Genomic DNA, 18887 nt, shown 5'->3' on the forward strand with positions numbered 1-18887 from the left:
TCTGCACACATTAGCTCACAAATGCTTGCAAATTGATTAGTGTTGTTGTGAGTGACAGAGGGAGAGAAGGAGAATTCCATGAGAGCACAGCTAATTTTGGTCTCTTGACTTCTGGCCACAGATGGCTGGCTCATCATCGGGATTCCAACCTGATGTTTGTTGCATAAAATAGATCAATATTTTTCAAAGAGGTGTTATCAGGTATTTGGTATAGCATTCCTTAGTGGCAATTTCCTTAAAATCATTAGGACCTTTTTGCCTTGACAGCACAGAATCATTAGCTAACCCACTGATCCAATAACAGCTCTTCAGTTTGTGAACCAAGAAGGGGTCTAATGATACACTGTTGGCAAGTATTATAGTTAGAGAACATCTCTTTATGCCATCATATGTAGATTTCTTTTTTTTTTTATTCAAAACACAAATAAGCTTCTGAGTTGCAAAAATCTATTCATTGTATTCACTGCATCACTGCATGACCAATTAGCCACAGCACAAAACCACCCAAAACTACAGTGTACTACCACAGAACCTGAGCTGCTTGTATAAAAACAAAACCCATGTTATTTCTTACGTCTTCCCAGCCACTCCCGGGTGTGTAGGAGATGACATCCAGAAAGGGGTTGGCCAGATAGCCCTCGTTATTGAAAGAGTAATCCTTCCCACTCATGGTGATGTTACTGAAATATCTGCAAATAAAAAAAAAAACAGTGCGAAAAGAGAAGGAAATGAGAAACGGAGAGGTAGTGGAAATCTGCATTCACACTGTCTTCAGCACTAAAATGGGATTCATGGAGGTTGATATATAAAAGGTGATATTTTCTATAATTGCCTCAAATTAATCTTTTTCATACAAATCCAACATTTTTCAGAGTCTATCTTTCAGCATAAATCTTTTCCTGAAACACTATTGTACATTACTGCGCTTTATGTATCTGTATTATGTGCAATAGCAAGTCCAATTCCATCTTGTCATGAGTCATCGCATTGCACTGTACAAAGAAATTTCTGCAAATTTACAGCATTTGTGGTGTTTTATTATTTTACAGAATTGTACTGTAAATTGGACATTTAGAGATGCGTGTGTACAATTAAAATAAAATAAAATAAAATACGATAATTAAAATGCAAGAAAACACAATGCATAGTGGGATAGCTAATCTTCTAAGCAAGAATTAGAAAAGAAATACAATCTGTAAATCAGTGGATTTATTTTTCCTTTTCTGATGAATTTAGATAAACACATGGCTGCTTCTGTGTTTATATGAAATTCATATTTCAGCGTGAGCTAATTTGATGGTAGAAGGTATTGTTGGTTTGCTCCTTGAGCAAGACGCTTACCCTTTAACTATTCATTTGTCACTTGATTTAGATAGAAGTTTTAGCCAAAATTAAATGTAGGGCTCTATGTTTTAGTTTACAATGTAATTATATTTTTGAGTAAATTGCTGATACAGAAATGGTATAGAATATTACTAAAAAAAAACACAAGAATTGTTACTGTATATTATACCGTATATATACTGTAATTTTACAGTAATTTACTGGCAACTCTGCTGCAATAAATTGCTATAAATTCTACAGTATGTTTTTTACAGTGAATAATAAAGTAAGGACTTAACCTGGATTTTATGCCTTGCAGTTTTAATAAAAGGGGTGATTTTCAAAAACTGTGTCCTTATTACCTTTAAAGTAAATGATTTAACAGAGCAAAAAGTCAAACTTTAAATTTTAAGTTGTACTATATGGCCACAAGTATGTGGACACCTGCCCATCAGACCCACATGTGCTTTCTGAACATCCCACTGTAGATTCAGTCGCACCTTTGCTAATATAATAATAAGCTCAAATTTTCTAGGAAGGCTTGCCACTAGTTATTGGAGTGTTTCTGTGGCGATTTGAGCTCATTCAACCACAAAAGCATTAGTGAGGTAATGTCGAGTAAGGAGGCCTGGTGTGCAGTTAGTGATCCAGTTCATCTCAAAGGTGTTCAGTGGGGTTGAGGTCAGGACTCTGGTGCAGGTCACATGAGGTCTTTCACTCCAACATTGGCAAATCATGTCTTCATGGAGCTTGCTTTGTGCACTGGGGCATTGTCATGCTGGAAAATGTTTGGGCCTCTTAGTTCCAGTGATAAGAACTGCTATGCTCTAGCATACAAAGACTTTCTATTCTAGTGTTTGCTACAAACTATGCGACAATAGTTTAGGTAAGTTCCACGTATCAAGTCAAGTAAAGTCAAATAGACCATAACTGTAATCACAGCCATATGCAATGTGCAGTGAGCTGAAATAAGGTATGCGTGTGATGGTCAAGTGTCCACAAACCTTTGGCTCTATAGTGTATTTAAGATATAGTGGATTTGCCATGTACTTTAATCATGAGCTGCACTTTAACACCTGTCCCATGTTGTTTTCACTTCTATGAGCAATTTCTCACAGTTTCTCATCTTCTGTTTCTGTGACCTGGTTGAAAGTCAGAACAGACTGCTTTCTTGCCCCTGGTCTCTCTTATAAAGAAAGAAGAGAGGACGTAATGCGGCCCAGGGATATCCTATGTAGACTCTAATTACTAGATGTGCCATACAAGCTCTTTTTATAACTGCAACAAACCATGTAAAACTGAATACTAAAACAGAACCTTGAGCTAAACAAGATGATATTTAAAAGCAGTGCCTAGAGATATTATAGGCAAAGGAAGTAATTTGCCTACTCAAGGAAAGCTTTGATAATGTAAAATTTTACAGACAATCTGTAGTTAGAGAGAGAGATGTGACCAGATTGGTTTGGATTACACTAATAATCCAGTCAAAAAAATAGTAACCAAGCCAGCAATGTATGGCACAAATTCCAGAAATCAGCGTAAATAGCATGCACTGTTAGCCATTGGAGTCTTTTGGCTGAATCTTATTACTGACTGCTTGAGACTTATTCTTAAGTTCAAATTATCAGTGATTTCCAGAACTCTTCCTTACTTCATTCTTCCGCGAATCCTCTGGGTCCTGTTGCCATCTGTCTGGCAGTTTGTGACAAAGTGCGGCCCAGTGGTAGTGCCGTAGTCCTGGCGCAGCGCCATGGCTCCATGAATAAGGACAGAAACGCCCCGGGCAATCCGTTTGCGTGGTTCATCTCTCCAGCCCTGAGGCCTCACAGCAAAAAGGCGGCTGGGTAAACCATTCACACCCAACTCAGACAGCGCCGGGCCCACTGCAAACCACATATGAGATGCTCCAGCCTGCCCAGCAGCCCACGCTGCGTGAAACACCTGCTCAGCCTCCTCCTGGGAGCAGTACAGCAGACGGACCTGGGGGAAGAGGAAAAGAGAGAGAGCATAAGCGATTGAGAAAGAGTTAGAGCATAGAGGTCGATATAGAGAGACACAGAGTGAATACAGACACAAAGTGAAGTGAGCAAGAGATCATTTGTGGTGGAAGGACAGAAGATGAGAAATAGGTCAGATATTTGGGAAATTAGAAAAGACCCAAAAAGCAGACAGAACATGAGAGAAGAAGAGCATCGCTGGGTGAAGATATTTGCATACATGTCTCACAGCTCTGGAGGAGACGAATAATTATGCTCATAAAAGGGGGTGGCATGTGCCTGGGGAGAAAGACAGTGAGAATCAAAATAGGCCCAGTGGGGAATAAAGGGAATATGTCATTACTTTACTGCCATATTTCCAAAGCATAACAGTTTAATCCAGATGAAAGATTCTCTAGTGTCACAGTTACCAGTTACCTACAGAGCATTCATATAAAACAAAAATACCAGTGCCTTCAAACATATCCTGGTTTCACACAGAAGTACTTGGTCCCAACGCTAAATTTTATACGCATACTCGATATGATATTACTCTCATGGGTTATGAGTTTCAAAAATGAAATAGAGATCACTCCCCAGCATTCTCACTGGTTGACAAAATAAAGAAACAAGCTCCTCCCACTCAGACCATACTGTAGTGATGGGGATTCCAGCTCTTTCAGTCACTCAGCTCAGCTCACCAATAACATCCAACTCTTTCAGCTCCCCTAATGCCTCATTGCCATTTTTAATCATGCTCTAAAAAATGCTCTTCTTTGCTTAATTATGGCTGAAAACAGTCAATGAAATCTTACTCTGCCTTCTAATTAATAAAATAACAATACTTTGTGTTGCATTTTATAAAAAAAATGATTTAAATAATTGCTTAAGTCGGAAAGCAATTAATTCAAACTATAAATATGCCCTGAAAAATACAGTTTGTATCCCAGCATTAATGTTATCCTGCCTGCTCTGTTTGTGCTTCATTAAGACGATTCAGTTCCATTTATCCTGATGAGTGAAATCCTCCTGTAATACAAATTTCCGTGTGAAGTACTGTACATCTTCCACAAACAGCAGCGCAGCGGCTCCTCCTCCTCCTCCTCCTGTCATGCTGCCCTTATACACGCAATGGGATTGATGTTGAAAAGACGTTTCCATGGAAGCAGTTTGATTGAATTACATTGCCACTGCTGGCTCGTATATACGCAGCTGGCTCTTTACATAAAAGAGATTCATTAAAGAGCGGACACGTTCGCAAATGACACATGACTACCATATTGATTACACAAGGCCAAACCTATATCAGGTTGATTGGCATGTCAAGAGGGTTTACAGGTTTTTTTTTTTTTTTAATTTCTGGTGTTGTTTTGCCGACACTACTAAGGTATGAACTAAATGTAAGTGTGAAATATTCTTTTCTTTCTTATAATTACAGCTTTGTTACACTAATGAATCTACAACTCTATATGAGACAGCGTCTAGATAGCACAGCGACATCCAGGTGTTGATTAGGGCATTCCCTACAGAGATCTGATTACAGACGTAACTTTAACATTACTAATTCTCAGTCTTATACAAATGTAAATAATGTGTTTCACTAATCCTTGAAATAATTTAAAGGTCAATACAATGTTGTGGATGCTTGCTAGCAAACTAACTAATAGATCTGGCAGATTTAGTACAGTATTCTGACTTGAAAGTAGTGAATAATTATTCAAACCATATTATAGGATACTATTAAAATACATTGAGGGATTAATAGTAAGGATTTCACCTGTTGTATTAATATTTGTATGGTAAGTGACTTCAGTTTGCACATATAATGACCACAGTATCACATATTTGTTACAATTTTTGTTGTCTTACATGCTATAACTCCAGATCATGCTCTCAGCAAGCATGACTAGTTACACATTATTAGAAGGTTTATGAGTTTTACAGTACAGCACCAAGATGAAAACTAATACAAGGAACTAGGAACTAAGACAAATTTAACAATGATAATACAAAATGAAGTTTTATTCACTGAAAAGTACACACAAAGTAAGATGAAGTACAAAAATGAGGAAAAAGGAGAGGAGAAGGCCTAGAGCTGAAAGAGTGATCACTAGACGACAGGTTGAACTTTAGCAAAATGAAGTTCCCGGTATGTCTCAGGCACCCACGGACACAGAATACAAAGACAAGAGAGACCACTTCATGTTAATGAAGAGATTCATGTATTCATCATCCCCAGGAAATGAGTGGGCTTAATTGAGCCCTGCGCAATTAAGCTTTACAAGAAGATTCCATAAAACTGGTCTACTCTCCTGATATACATACTTCAGAAGTCCAACTTTTATTAGCGTATCCTGTATATCAGCATTTCCCAGTAACAAACAGCAGTGATCTCCTGATTTTACCCACCTGAACAGTGTGCTCTTCTTTCCATGTCCAAACTACCAGTTAACAGGTTCTGTTTAAAAGTACTATAAATTACACTCAGGTTTATACTCTCAGGTGTCTTCTGCAATGGAAGTGTAAAGGAGTAACAACTTTTTTCTGTGCAGTTAAACTAAAAATTTATAACTGTAAAGAAAGACTTTCTTTTAACAAAATTTTTTAAAAACCTCGCAAACAACCAGAACGAATTTTAACATGCATGCTCTCGCCCCAAATGCCAGCAGGACACACTCACGTGAGAACATAATGAGTTGGAGTGTGTGCAATACTGGATGTGTACAAAGTGTTTGCGCCGGGAATAGACTGTGGTGTGGACATGCACGCAAAGGAAGTCTGTGTGAAAGCAGAAGGAAATCTGATAATATATTAAGCTCTGGCGAGCTCGATTTCTGGCAGTAAGTTAATGCCATGGAGAGAGATTAGGAGTGGAACAACAGAAAGACTGTGGAGAGAAGAGAGGAGACAGGAGGAGAGATTGAGAGAGGAGCTAAGATTCTGAACTGTTAATCTTTTATTGGTTTTGGAGTTATAAGGACTAAGTGAAGTAGCCAGAGACAGACCCACGTAATCACAATGAAAGGGAAGAAAGTCTACTTTTATATACATTCTTTTCATGTATAATACAGACTTGTTATGCAGCTGGTGTGCATTTGAAACTGTGGAAATTGTGAATCTAGTATAATCCTTAACACTCTAGTTTGTTTGTCTATGTCTGTACAGGTGCATACTGGATATACTGTGCATACTGTGTGTGTATGTGTGTGTGTGTGTGTGTGTGCAACTGTGAGTTCAGGACACACATGGCTGTAATTGAGCAGGACCACTGGCTGCTCCTGTCTGCCAAAGAAATCGGCAGGTCTGGCTGAGGCTAATGCACAAGGCACTGGGCTGCAGAGCCACTAGCTCAGAGCTATATTAACACTGACACCAGTGTACCAGGACCCACATAGTACAATAACAACCCTGTGAACATACCTCCTCTACACACACACACAGACAATAACAACCCATGGTCACAATTGGGGGGAAAAAAAGGAAATGAGAGAGAGTGCACTCAGGAAGGACAGAGAGAGGTCAGAGAGGAAAAGGGCAAAACCAGGAAGCATGGCTGATGGAAACAAATAATGATGAAGGATGAAGAAGAAAGGAATTAGAGAGACTGGGATTCAGAGAATGGGAGAAGGGCAGCAGAGATACCAGGTCAAAAGGAGACACAATAAGGCTATGTAGAAGAGAAATAGACAGAGACAGGCACAGAAGAAAAGAAACGACCCAGTATAGAAAAAGAGACAGAGGAATAGACAGACAGATAGATAGACTGTCACAGAATGACAGAAAAATATTATAAAGAGGGGGCGAATTAGCTGCCGTGTGAGTGAGTAAGAAAGTAATGGAAGGAAACATGTCTCTCACTCATCCTTACCTGCGCCTCGTTCTCCTTCAGCAGCCTGCGCGTGCGAGCTCCACCTGGGTCATCGGTTAAATTCAGCATCACCACGCTCTTCTTCTCCCAGCCAATAAAGGAGCCATCTGTCAAACCCTCGACCATAGACAGGAAGTCCTGGTAGCCATGGTGACGCGTGGAAACCACAGAAAAGGCTGTCCAATCGTACTCCTCGAGCACCTCAAAGATCACTTCCAATTGGAGAGCAGTGGAGGTGCTAAACTGCAGGAAGATAGAGCCGCTCTCCTGCACATTGATAAAAGGAGAAAATAACTACTCTTTTTCCATGTCTCCACTCTATTCATTCCCTCTATAAGGCATCACAGGGACTGAATTTCTTATCCAGTGTTTCTTACATAACACTAACTACAATTAACTCCAGGGTGATAGAGCCTCTGGCAGAGTAATTAAGGGGGGAAAACTACATTTCCCATGACTACGGTCTCTTCATTTTCAGTTTGCATCATCATGGAAATTGAATTTCTCATCAAGTGTTTCAGAAATAGGAGTCCACTGCAGCAAGAAGAGGCAGCAACAAGGGGAATGTAACTGTGAATGGGTTTCAAATGGCTGCTGGCGCAAATCACCCACAGATATAAATATTATTTCTGGAGACATGCAGGGCCTGTGTTAGGAAAACCTTACAACATGTTATCTCTCCAGAGTAAATCATTTTAAAATATGTATTTTGTAAGAGAAAAACTTTGTTTTCGCCAATATAAGTTGAACCATGTCGTATTAATTGCCTTTAGACATAGTTAAGATGAGAGAATACATGTCACACCTTGTGTTTTCCATGGCTCTATAGACAAATAGCCTAATAGACAATTGTAGCAACACATGTGTCTTCACACCCAAATCTAACATTCATTTTTTTCCCCCCTTGTCTAGCACATGGAAAAGATAACAGCCATCAAATATCATCAGCTGTAAGCTTTCGAGCAATGGTGACACTCTTGCAATGCCTGCACTGAGAGATCCTTTTCAATTTTTTATTACTTTTTTTTTGGGGACTGATTTCATATTCAACAACGTTCGCGATGCCATGTAGACCCACATCAGATATTTTAAATGTTACAGCAAAGGTTCAGCTAGTCAGTCAACCTATTGGAGGTTGTAGTCAATTTGCCAGATGACTTCAATTTACAAAGACTTTATTGAAGCCAATGGGTTATGTGAAGTTGATTTTCATTTCAAAATCTAAATAGCCTCAAGTGAGTGGGTCCCATCATTTCATTCTGCTGTGAGCACATTCTTAGCCATTAGAGTAATAACCCTCGTCATACCTGTGGCACTCTGCCCAGTCCTGCTCCCCCTCCGACAGCCACAATAGGGAGGCCAGTCTGGGCCGAGACGAATTCCAACATGGGGGCCAGTGGGCCCGAAGCCAGTGGGAGAGGTCTCTCATCCTCATACACCAGTCCCTGCACAGGTCTGGATGCCAGTAGGTCACACAGTTGGGAGAGCAGGCTCCTGGGACTACTGTCATTCACCTGCAAACAGAACAAGTTCAAATCAGTGTTTAGAGTTTAATTCACCTTGTAGGTTTCAAGTGTCATGTGTTTAAGGAGTGCTTATACAGCTATATATAATGAAATTCCTCTCCCATATTAGTACACTCCTATCCAACCACAGTGCAAAAAAAAGATGTAAACAGTGTGTGCAGTCATAAAGTGGCAAAGTGGGAGATATTGCACATATTCAATACTATAAATTATTAGCATATTATGGAAGGTAATGTGCATACAGTACAAGGATATTCAGAGACATTGTCTGATATCAGTATATTACAGTAAGTGATACTGTACTTATATGTACTTAAAATGGCATTGTCACTCTCAGCTTCAGGTTGTTTTCAATTTCACTACATTAAAGAAAAAGTTCTAGCCCACCTGAAGCCAGATGACATTAACATAGCCCCACTTGGTGACAACACTCTCTCCGAAGCTGCTGTGCACTCGACCGAAGCCTGGATACAAGACCCTGCCTCCGGCCGCTGTCACCCCCGCCTCGTCCTGAGCCACGGAGCCTGCGTGGATCACCGCAATGTTAAAGTGCATCGGTGCCACCTGGTCTCGCTCACGCTCCCGGGGGCGGAGCAAGAGGTGAGGGGAGGCAACAGTCGGCCCCACCCATTCCACCAGGGCCAACAGGAGAGGCAGGGCAGGTACTGTGACCATGGCAACAGAAAAAAGAGGGCAGGAGAAGCGGAGCAGCAGGGGGCGCAAATAGAGAGTGCCTAAGAAAGAGAAAGAGAGCAAAATGGAGAGAAAAAACAATGATTAGAATTAAAACTAGTTGGTCAAGAGCTAGAAAGACTGGGTATGAAAAGAAACAAAAAGAGAGGTGAAGTAAGTGTGTACAAGATAATCCAGAAAAGAAAAAAAAAATGAAATAAACTTTATATAGGCCACTGGACGAAATAGAGCAATACTGAGGAAAAAATAGAAACGGAGAAAGAGACCAAAAATTGATAGACAGATATAGCCGTGCTGGGAGGAAATGGATGTGTGTGTTTGTGTGCTTGTGTGCAAGTTCGTACAAGCAGCAGATAGATGATGATTATACCTGTTGTTATTATGGCAAATAAATAATATTAATTAAAATCCTATGCCTTATACGTGTACACACACACACACACATTCAGTGGCACACTAACACACCACAAAACCTGATTTCTAGAGAGAAATGGAGTTAATATTATAGACTCACATTCTCACACACATACACTAAAATGCACAAATATACACAGTCTCTAACAAATCAGTTTTGAATTTACATACTGTGCCTGAATTTGAAACCACCAACCACCCCTTCTCACTTTTATCCTCCTCTTCACACTCTTCCTCTCTGTTTCTCATGACTTTTGGTATAAATGCAATCATTCAGGGTCACTGAGCTTGGCAAAATAACATTCCCAGAAATTATCTGTATTCTCTATAACACTGCTTGCTTTGCTTGCCCTCTTTTTAACTTATGTTGGGTTTTTTTCCTCCATCCATAAGCTTAAACCTACTGAGTTCTTTGAGGAAATGTCTTTAGGGAGAGAGAGAGAAAGAGAGAGAGACAGACAGAGAGAGAGAGAGAGAGAGAGAGAGAGAGAGAGAGAGCAAAAGAGAAATTAAATAGCTGTTTGTTGGTAAGAGTTAAGTATAGTACCAATGATTAAGATGATAAGAAAAAGTGGAGAGCGGAAGAATTAAATCTTGAGAGAGAGAGAGAGAGAGAGAGAGAGAGTGAAGAAGAAGGGAGGAACGAGGGAAAAGCTGATTACCAGGATGTGTGAACGTGTGTGGCTTACACAACCTAGCAGTCCTATAGTTTTTGTCCTGTCAGCCCAGAATAGGAATCTGAGGCTATCATGGGTACAGACTCACTGAAACTGGACAAGTAAAGACTGAAACCTGGTCTTTTTCCAGTCTACACCTGTGCAGTTTCAGTGAGTCTGTGCCCACGGTTCTTGTCTGACAGGAATGGACTATGATGATGATGATGATGATGTGGTCTTCTGCTGTTGCAGCCTGTCCACCTGAAGTTTCGGTGTTTTGTGCATGCCGAGATGCTTTTCTGCTCACCATGGTTGAGAAGAATGATTAATTGACTATTGACCATCACCTTCCTCTCAGCTCAAACCAATCTGGCTATTCTCTGGATCTTTCTCATCAACAAAGTCAAAGTCTGCAAAACTGCTGCTCACTATTTGTTTTTGCACCAATCTGTTTAAACTCTGTTGAAAATCATTGAAATCCCAAGACATTAGCAGGTTCTGAAATCCTCTAAGCAGCCCAACTGGCACCGACAACCATAAGATCTCTATTCATTTTTCTCCATTTTGATGTTTAATATAAATAACTGCATGAATGAGCAATATGGTACTATTAAAGTGACTTAAATAGTAAATATTTAAGTAAATTCAAGTAAGTGTTGAAATATTAAAGTGAGTGTTTATGTGTGAAATTTCAATGTTCCCCTGAGCTAGGTATACTGTACATCTGTACATTTAACAAATAACAACAAGTTAAACTGATTGAACTAAAAGGAAATGCAAACCTCAATCAACCTTATACAGAAATAATAAAACAGTTGGCAAATATGAAAGGATGTCTCACTTATCCAGCAACTTGTCGAATAATGAACAGGTTTTTTAATGTCAGGACACCATTTTTAATCAAGTGACTATATCTTATTTAAAGTCCACTCAGAATATAAGTATGAAAAGACATATGAAATGCCACCTACAAGATTCTGGGGCTTGTGACCAGTGTAAAGAAGTGTACAGATGGTATCAGATGTACTTCAGGCTTTGTATGTAGAGTATTTGATCAGTAACATATACAGACTTATCGCTGGTAATGAATAAATATTTAGGTGAAACGACTGCACATCGTAAGCTATATTAGACCTCTGATCACAATTTGCATTAGTTCATTATGTTCTTGTAATTAGCAGACCGCTCTATATTTCAGGACAACAGGCCATATAGGAGGTTAAATAGCTTGTGTTCATTTGTCCTGTGTCATTTCCACATAATATCAATTCTAATCATGTAATGTGGCTTGTGACACTTCCAATGTCATTCTACATCATTGTCATTCAGAACCCATTCATGGCATTTATGATACAATTATCTAACAGTTTCCAAGCTGCATCCTATTATAGTCAGATCCCTAACAAAGATTAAGGCCTTAATACCTGGACAAATTTTTCTTTTGTTGTTAAATGGTGAAACTACACAGAAATCTAACCCACTGCATATGCATGACACTCCCAGCAATAAAGGTTATAAAGTCCACATCATTATTTGTACATCGATAATCAATAATGCATGCTTTCATATTGCTGCATGAGGCTTGAAGCCACCCACAGCCAGCCAAGAACTGCAATATCACACCCCGATTTCTGATTCACTTTCCATGGCTAGTTTGGAGCTAATTGGTTCTTACTTTGATCATATTCAGTATTCAGTGAGATGCGCATAGCCTGGATGGATCACACTGATTTTTGAAGTGGTGTGTGTGTGTGTGTGTGTATCACAGTCCAGTGCAGAAGTATGGCACACACACACATGCACACATACACACACAGACACACACACAGATACACTTGTACAAACACATTATGCATGCATGAGCTTACACAGACGCACAGGCACTCATGCTCACACACACACACACACACACACACACACACACACACATACGCACTCATAATCTCATGCATACTGTACAGGCTCAAGCTGATGTGCATTATGCAAATGTAAAACACCTGAAAGCGCACACACACAATCAAACACACTCAGGCCGTCTGGATCTTGATTCGCCTGCTGCTCGTTATGGCTGGCAGCACGACCGGATCTCCAGCAGCACACGACTGCCAGGGTGCACCAGCACTTGTGTCTCTCTCTACTGTGCGGGTGTAAACACCTGTCATAAAGCATCGTGCCCACACCCTGATGACCGCCCCATCTCAACTACTTCATCTGACAAACGACCATGCCATCAATTATGTGCTCAGACAGCAAAAAAAAAAACATTGTTCTACCACACTGTACAAGAAAGTTGAATGCACTATTTATACACTGGAACACTGTTCAATCTATTAGCAGAAACATGTTCTTGCTCTTCAAAAGGGACTAGCACGATGCAGAGCTGCAGTGAACTTCAATTACAGCACAGCGCACAAAGCAAGAGCTGTATTAAATGTAATCTTAGCAGCAAAGCCAAAGCTATTTTATTGCCTCCTTTTTTTTAAAGTTCTTTTCACAATATAAAATCACCTTGCCACTGATGTCTGTCATCATAGTATCTGAAAGACTGCTTGTGATGTGTGGTTTTAGCAGAGACCGAGCCTATGTAAGACACTTGAAAATCATTCATTCATACATTATTCAGTAAGAAGCACTGACCAGCTTAGTGCAGATGTGCTTCCGAGTGCATTTTAGTAACGATCATTAAGAGGAAGCCTTCACACAACAGCCAATAGAAGTAACATGAGACATTTAAATATTAAAGCAAATACGGTTCGGCAAGCCGGCACGTATACTGTATACACAGCTCTCGGTTGTAATCTTATCACCTCCAGTGAATTACATAATTGCAGTGGTGTAACATGGCTGAATATACTGTCTCTCTCCTTCATCTGTAGTGCTCTTACCCAGACACTTCCTTCACTCGCTAGCACAGTGAAATGGTACTGGAGCCTAACTAATAAATGCCTCTCATATTAGTACTGCTCTGTTCCTCTCCGAGCTCGGAAAGATTACTGAATCACTCAACAGCCATTGGTTAAAGTAATGAAATTCATACATTTGACATCAGTACATTTCGGTACAATTATGGAGCTGTAACCTATTATCGTGACACTTAAAAGATTCTTCCAAGGGATTTAGATTGAACGCGCTGAATAAGTATGAAATTAACAGATGTGACAGAATTTGATATGAGGAAGTAAAATGACATCAGAAATCCTTTCCTTCGCTCTGACCTTATTCCGCCATAGTTATTAGGCTGATATTTGTTTGTTTCTTTGAAAACTAGGTTCCGGGCTGTTGTCGAATAATCTGCCGTTTTAAAGCATATGTGAGGTGACTTGAAAGCGAAGTACAGGATGGAATTATGCGACATCTCTTCAATATAAATTCTAAGATGTTTTTATACTGCACCATGCCATTAAATGGTTCTAGATCAAAGTCAAATTAATCATGTGCTGTCCGGTGGGATCAGTGCGAATGACAAAGATTTATCAGAGCTTCTCGTTGTGATTAATTTTTTTTGGAGAATACATGAATTTAAAGTACTGCAGAGCAAAATACTGTATGTTACTCGATTAAACCAACCTGCAGACCTTATTTATTTATTTATTTATTTATTTATTTATTTATTAATTATAAAAAAAATACCTTTATGTATTTGGGAAAAACATTTCCTTTTTTTTTGCAACTTTTTGGAAACTAACATTGGTGGACTATACGAAGAATCATAGCTGCTTTGTTTTAGGGTCTGATAAAAATTTCATCACTCTCATTTCATCATCTCCTTCAGTTTATATTCACTAGCAGAGCTGAGGACACTTCATGCTCAACCCATTTATAAAGAGTCTTTTTGCTCTGTTTTTCTTTTCTCGTCTGTCTCTTTAGCACTAGCTCTGAAAGCTGCTTGAGTGAACAAACGGCGCATCTCTGTAAAGCCTAGAATCTTAACATGCTGTTCCTCTCTTTCTCTCTCTCTCTGTCTCACAGAGTCCATCTAATCCAACTGGTTGCTTTGACCCATTCACAAAAAACATATTAGCGTTTTTTTTAGCGTTTATGAGTTTGCCCTTAATACACTCACATTAAAAACACTGGCAAAAAACAGTCTCCTCCCTTTACTCTACTAACCCATCCATTAACTCTATTTAATTTAACCAACACTTTTCTATTTGGTTCGGATTTAAACACTATTCTATTCCATTTAAAGGTATAGAGTCTTTTCATTTGACCTCCAATTATAGCACAAATTTCACTGTAGCACATTTCACTAATGCCAGCTGCATATCCACCTCTGCTTAGCCCCATTCACAAACATCCATGGCTGCGTCCCATTTTCTACTCCATTCTTACAAAGCTGGCTGCTTTTCAGAAGCACTGCGATGATGAATGGCTTCCCGAACACCTCTATTAGCAGGTAGTTGGCTGTGTAGAAGCTTCGGTGGGGTGGATCTGCACTACGCAGCTATTTGGCAGTAGGTGCTGGGTGCTAGACTATGTGCTGAGCTTGTGGGCAAAAATGAACGCAGCTGGTCCAGCTTGCAAGTTCACAGGTCTGTGTTGCATGCTGCAGGAGCGTGTGGTCTGGAGTTTAAACACATTTTAACCCATTTAACTCTTGGGATCGATCGGTCTGTCCAGACTTACATCTCTCACTCTTAAAGCTACACACCTTTCCTATTAGTTACAGAATAATTTATAACAATGACTGAATAATGTGGTTTATGATGAATAACTGAATAATATAGCACAGCACTGTTGAATTCCTGACTCGGAAGATGTTAAATCATTATCTGTCACAGACTGTAGTTCCAGCTGCAAAGCAAACAACAGGTTTATTTTAACAACTTGGGAAACTTGGATAATGGGCTATCAACATGAACTGACAGAAAGAATGTGTGTAATTGTTTATATGGTGAAATTTGCGTTCACTGGTAAGCATTTCTGGTCACTGATTCTAACTGTACTTTAGCTATACCTTTTTTTGTCTTAAAAACATCAAGAGAAATATACAGAAGTTGATGAAGAAACACATATTACTAGCTCTTTCACATAGGTGAAAAGAAATCTTGCAGATGTCCTATAATATTAAGAGGAATTATAAATGAATTAGAAATGGTACAATGTACTTGGCAAAATGCTGTAGTATAAGAGGAATAAAACACATTGACACCTGCTGTTATACATATATAAAAATATACCCTAAACAGTTAAAGATCTAAATATCCAGACTGATAATGTTACATAGTGACTGAATGTAAGGGATTTTGTGCCTTTGAGGACAAACTGGGGTTCAAACTGATCCCAAATAAAATACCCCCTAAGCTTAAACTACCCTGTGCTTAAACCATCTATGAGTACTCCTTAATTTCTCTTGATTCAATTTAAAATCATTGCTTTAAATATATATATAATTAAGAAAAGTGCTTAAATGTGGATTCTATCCAGAAAGAGACTGAATAGGAATTTAAACAACATGCTCCAGGTCATCTGTAGCTAGAAATGAATTTGCAGTCGTTTGACTCAGTGGTATTCAAACCTTGAGGGAATAGAGAGCACAGAAAATAAGGAAACAGGTTTGCACTAACATCCTCACAATTCTGGAGTAGTGTTTATCTCTGGCTCTGATTAAATCTTATCTATAATTTGTGATAAAATAGTGATATTGCATTAAAATATTAGATTGCATTAGTCTGGTTACTTCTGTGTAAGGGTTTAGAGACTCATATGAGTTTGAAGAACATTCCTTTATTTGGAAACCTTTCCTTGTCGGTTATTTACAGAACATCTAGGTTCTATATACCGTCAAAATAACTTCCTACAGCATTGGCAAGCTTGTATTATGTATTAAAAATCATTAAAATTGGTTACTTACTGTTCTTCCACAGCACAACTGAATGATCTAGTCAGAAGGTGTGTAGTAAAGTAAAAAGCAGCGATGTTTTTTAGTTAAGAGATACTTATTTAACAATCATGAAAGAAGCTTCAGCTTTGCAAGAGTCGCAATGCTTTGTAAACTTTCCCATCCAAAGAAAATGAGAAAACCATGCTATGGTTCAATGAGAAGTCAGAAATCAGGCTATATTTAAATGTTTATCACGCACTGACAACGGTCTAGTCAAGTGAAAATGTTTTATGTTTAATGTCCTATTAAATGAAGCTTTTCTATTATACCAGGCCATTTCGAAACGATTACTTTCTAGAGTTAGGAATTTAAGACGTTGATAATAGCATAGAAATCTATATTTCATTAAATACCTTTAAAGCATTTATCTGATTTTGAACAAATTTGCACACCACAGCTTTAGAAGAATGTTAGGATTAACTGTGGAGAAGGATCGTGAGTACACGGTAAACACACTCACACAGACTTTCACCTTCGGTCAAAACACACAAAGCACACAAACCTTCTGCATATTTTTGTATTCTGCACACCCACAAACACACTTCACAAAGAAGCAGGATGTGTGGGGGAAATCCCTCAAGTAAACCGGATCCATTTGCGGATCCTCTTTGAACATTATCAGTGGTGACCACTGGTATAATGCGACTACTCAAAATTCAGTCATGCATCCACACACACTCATGCTTTCACACAACATCTGCTGTATCCTTACACACACCAGGTGCCAAGAAAGAGACCGGATTCACATTGTGCACATCAACACACACTTCATGGGCACTACCACACACACTCATACACACAGCTGTCAGTTTACCCTGTACCTTGCATGGCCTGCACCCACAAATACTTATACACCTGCACAGAAAAACAGATGGAGGCTCCCATCAGCATTTAATATATGTCCATCTATACAAACCGATACATATCTACACACACATAGATAAATATTTATACATGTCTGGAACACTACACACAAGATGGTAGCATAAACTCTACTCAGCAGAGGAACTCATATAGGAACTCCAATACAGTGTGATACAGACACATGCTGGAAGAGTCACACACACACTCGCACTGGGCTTATGACATAAAGCCTAGTTCGTGTTAGGGTGGTGCTCCAAAGAAATCCAACACTTTGTTGGACACGGTCATTATTAAAGGTCAATGGCCGCACAGTGGTGTCATTATCATAACAAGGAAACCGTCACAGGAACCTTTGATCCGACACGCGCGTTTCTGACAACCGCGATTAACATTCTGACACACAGGAGACTGAATACCCTGCACTCCAACCTCACTATGTTATTCATTCTTGCGAGCAATCTGGCTCACAGGCTCACAAACGTGCACAATTGATCTGCATATTCGAAAAAAGAGTGACATTGTTAAAGGCATGCCATAACTGCCAGATCAAAGGGAATGTAAGAAAGCGACAAGTCCTGCGTATGCACGTAAAGGAGACTCGCTATTAATATCGCTGGGCGAAACCAGAAAGGAATAACGAAGATACATGAAACATATTAGAGGTTCAGTTTTCCAGTAAGAAATATTTTCGCTCGGGTCCATTTATGCGGTAAGTTACAAAGCCTAAACATCCATTATTAATAGTAATATCATTATTATTAAGTTACACAGTCACTAAATCATATAACCCACAAAATGAGGTAATTCTTATGCGCAAACTTTTAGCGCAAGAATAATTAATCAGTAAGTAACACCCATGACATGTATAACTGCTTAAGCTATAAGTTAAATAAGTTTCTATTTGTATTTCATGCAAACAATAGAATGAAATCCCACACTATTTGCTGGATGCAAGTAGTTAGAAATATATAGTTAGAATGTAATCATTGGAAGTCAATAGCAATATCAGAAATGTAATTTAAAAAAAAACGTTTTGTGCAAACCCTATTCCCATGCTACAGCTTCTCACTGAGGACAAGACGGTATTTCCAGCATGTGCTCTTCAGAAAAGCAGACAACCTTATGACCCGATCAATGCTCACAAGCCTATAGTTTATCCACATATTCAACAATGAAGGCTTTTCTTAATCCAATAACCCTAGGAGATTTTTTTTTCACTCTTCAAATGTCCAGTTAAAGTGAACCAGTGCCCACTGCTGCTTCAGTGGGGTCAGAGAGGATGTGGTTTTCTGCTCTTGTAGACCATCTGCATCAAGGTTTTGACTTGTGCCTTCTGAGGCGCTTTTCTGTTCAACGTGGTTGTAAAGAGTGTTTATTTGAGTTACTGTAGACATCCTGTCAGCTCAACAGGTCTTGCCATTCTCTTCTGATGTTTCTTTTCAACAAGGCGTTTCCGCCCACAGAACTGCCGCTCTCTGGATTCTTTTTTTTTCCCTGCACCGATCTGTGTAAACTCTGGAGACTGTTGTGTGTGAAAATCCCAGAAGATCAGCAGCTTCTAAAATACTTAAACCAGCCCATCTGGAACCAACATCCAAGCTGTGGTCAAAAGCACTGAGGCAACTGAATCTCTTGAGCTGTATCTGGATGATTTTATGCATTGCATTGCTATCACATAATTGA

General features: G+C 39.2%; 1 protein-coding gene across 2 annotated transcripts in view; it reads right to left on the reverse strand.

Moving 5' to 3' along the window:
- LOC131355189 (glutamate receptor ionotropic, NMDA 2D) overlaps window positions 1-18887 on the reverse strand; it is a 67928-nt gene that overhangs the window by 43020 nt on the left and 6021 nt on the right. For both annotated transcript variants that reach the window (XM_058393595.1, XM_058393507.1), the window contains exons 2-6: window positions 9081-9427; window positions 8475-8681; window positions 7168-7434; window positions 2975-3303; window positions 575-689 (exon numbers count right to left, since the gene is read on the reverse strand). In XM_058393595.1, coding sequence (XP_058249578.1) covers window positions 575-689; window positions 2975-3303; window positions 7168-7434; window positions 8475-8681; window positions 9081-9368 — 1206 coding nt within the window. In that variant the 5' untranslated portion in view covers window positions 9369-9427. The remainder of the gene's footprint in view (window positions 1-574; window positions 690-2974; window positions 3304-7167; window positions 7435-8474; window positions 8682-9080; window positions 9428-18887) is intronic.

Source organism: Hemibagrus wyckioides, linkage group LG01 (genome assembly GCF_019097595.1).
Source record: "Hemibagrus wyckioides isolate EC202008001 linkage group LG01, SWU_Hwy_1.0, whole genome shotgun sequence".
Classification (NCBI taxonomy): domain Eukaryota; kingdom Metazoa; phylum Chordata; class Actinopteri; order Siluriformes; family Bagridae; genus Hemibagrus; species Hemibagrus wyckioides.